The 3,032-nt window shown below is 27.7% G+C and overlaps 1 protein-coding gene across 1 annotated transcript; it reads left to right on the top strand.

Annotated features, from left to right (window-relative positions):
* The first annotated feature begins 1,485 nt into the window (after positions 1-1,485).
* Positions 1,486-2,944, top strand: LOC126908838 (uncharacterized). The gene is made up of 5 exons (XM_050691141.1): positions 1,486-1,585; positions 1,649-1,846; positions 1,928-2,178; positions 2,290-2,550; positions 2,718-2,944. The coding sequence occupies exons 1-5, from the start codon at positions 1,497-1,499 to the stop codon at positions 2,942-2,944; spliced, it is 1,026 nt and encodes a 341-aa protein (XP_050547098.1). The 5' UTR covers positions 1,486-1,496.
* Positions 2,945-3,032: the final 88 nt, after the last annotated feature.

Consider the following 3,032-nt stretch of genomic DNA (forward strand, 5'->3'; position numbering starts at 1 on the left):
ATTGTATTTATATATATATATATATAGTGTATAAAATATACGGTGATAATATTTAGCTGCCTGGTAATTATTTACTTAAGAGGACGCTACACCGCCATAATTTTAGGCTTGAAAATGATCAAAAGTATAATTCCTATTATACGGTTTAAAGTGATCGTAGAAATTTGATATTTTGAGGATATTTAAAAAACATTATTTCGAAATGATTGTAATAGGCTTTTTTGGGGGGGACTTTTAGTTTGAGTGTAATTAATTTTTTAAAAAATCAATTTTTTTTTTTTTTAACTGCAATAAATCATTGCTGAATAGTGATATCTTAAAAAGCTCATTACAAACATTTCTAAATGTTATATTCTTTGCCTCCTCAAAATTTCAAAACTCTAAGATGAATACTAACAAGATTAAATGATTTATAAGTTTATGTAAAAATGCAAAATAATTGTAAAAAACAACGCTTTTTGGTCGAGCGGACAAACATACCACTAGCGTAAAATTATCGTCATTGACGCGGCCTTATCTTAATAACTTATTAAAGTGGCTGTTTCAATTCTAGAAAATTTAGGAGTTTTTATTCATATAAAACTGTAAAGCATCATTTGATTTTACAATTATCGATTCTTGCTATCGAAAATATCAAGGTGAATAAAAATGTTACTACTGGTAGAGCAGAGACATGGCAAATGCCCGTTTTCAAGTGATAGCACTTTGCGTGCTTTGATTTCGATCATTTTTATTTTATATAAAAGCTCTGATTTTTTGGATACTGGTTTTTTAGCTGCCAAAGACTTATTCGCGGTTGCCCATCCGCTAAGAGCTTTTAAAGTTATAATGACTGTTAAAACGTTCATTGTCGCAATGTTTCTTAACAGCCCCTTAGCCCCTCTAAAAGCCATCTCTGTCCAGAACAATTGTATTTTTTTATCCGATTCAAAGTTGAAGATTTGAAAATGTATTAAAATATTTATTTAAAAAATTATAAATACAAAATTTTGCTTGACTATTGTTCTACTTTAAAAAATTAACAATAAAATTTTACGAGTATATCTTGCCAACCTAGTATTTAATATACAAATAATGAAATATAACGTGTATATAAATATATATAAAAAAATAAATTATTTAGCCAAATAATAAACATTTGAATTATTTTAATCCAATGACGATAATTATTTAAGCAACCAGATATTATTGGCCTATTTATACCAAAAATAATATATATTACCAAAATATAAGAACTTCCCTACTTCCATCAATTTACGTTTCCTGAACTAATAAAAATGATAAAATCATCTTTATGAGTAAGTTTTTTTTGAATGTAAGAAATAGACTCTAACTTAGACTTTTTCATCATTAGTGTTCAGAAGGTTCTTATAACCTGATGCAAGCGATTATTTGATTATTATATGAATTTTTGACTGTTGTTATTACGTAAATATTTTTGAAATAGTTTTTAATTTGTATTGTGTTGTTATTACTTTTTTTTAATTGTTGTGATTATGTCCCCGTACAAAACAAAAACCCGCGTTTTAAAAAGTAGCAAACGAAAAATGACTCAAAAAATGAGAAATATGAGACAAAAGAAAATGTAAGTATCAAAAATATATATTGCGTCTACGTTTTGATACTTCAGTAATGATTATAATTTTAGAGAAATAAATTATGACTCGGATTTAACTGCAAATAATCCTGTTCTGCGAGAGTGTAATACACCGCATAAAATTATTTTTGATGACAATCCTCAACAAGCATTGAGTAACATTTCTGATCTGAATATTTCGGAAATTAATAATCATATTCTATCACTTGAAAATGAAAATTGTAATTATAATGATACAGCCACTACTAAGTAAGTTCGAATGTTATTTTTAAATATTCATCGTTTTAAAAAAGCTGCAAATTAATTACTGGTGTTATGTAAAATTATTAGTTGTCTCGAAGGTCGGAGAAATGTTGACATCAAGCATTTATTCAAGCAAATACAAAATAGTAAACATGGTAAGTTCGACTGCTCATTTTTAGATATGGAATTCAAAAACGAAATTCGTAAAGGTTATAACTCTGTATTTTACTTCAAGTGTAAAATGTGTGGTACTACGTCATCATTTACTTCTGAAAACCAAAACGAAAATAAATATTTAGAAATTAACCAAGCCATTGTAAATGGTACATTAGCGATTGGTACGTTTAATTTTATTACACATTTTTTTAAATTTACAAAAATTGAATTTTTTCCTAACTATTTGATCAAAATTGTCAGCTTAAATAATTTGACCATGCTGTTATGTGTAGGTATAGGATACACACAACTTAGCGAGTTTAGTGCTTCAGCAGAAATACCCGCTTTATCATCAACATCATACATAAAAATTTTGAATAACGTAAGTGATTCTGTTAATAATTCTGCAATAGAAGAAATGAAAAGTGCCGGTGAAGAAGAAAGAAGGATAGCGCTAGAGAGAGGAAATGTTGATGACAAAGGANATGACAATGTTGATGACAAAGGAGTACCATTATGCACAGTTATTGCAGATGGCCAATGGTCCAAAAGAAGTTACAAAACAAAATTCAACGCCTTTTCAGGAGCTGTAGGATTTATTTAATATTTTTATTTGTTAAAGATCATAAAATGTTCTGAATTTTAAATTTTAGACTTAATTTTAAACAAATTTATTGTAGGCTGCAATTATNTGACTTAATTTTAAACAAATTTATTGTAGGCTTGCAAACCAAAAAAGTCTTATTTATTGGTATAAGAAATAGATATTGTTGTGTTTGCCAAAGAGCCAGAACAAAAAAAGAAGCAGCACCTAGCCATTTATGCTTTTTAAACTGGAGTAAATCTTCAACTTCAATGGAGTCTGATGCTATTGTTGAGGGTTTTTTACAAAGTGTAAATATGCATGGCTTAAAATATAATAAGTTAATTGGTAAAGTGTATAAATAATTCTAGATTACTAATTTAAGCAGTCTATTTTTACGGGTTGTTATTTAATTAATATAGGAGATGGTGATAGCAGTGTCACAAAAAAAAT

Source organism: Daktulosphaira vitifoliae, unplaced genomic scaffold (genome assembly GCF_025091365.1).
Source record: "Daktulosphaira vitifoliae isolate Bord-2020 unplaced genomic scaffold, ASM2509136v1 Scaffold_17, whole genome shotgun sequence".
Taxonomy (NCBI): Eukaryota; Metazoa; Arthropoda; class Insecta; order Hemiptera; family Phylloxeridae; genus Daktulosphaira; species Daktulosphaira vitifoliae.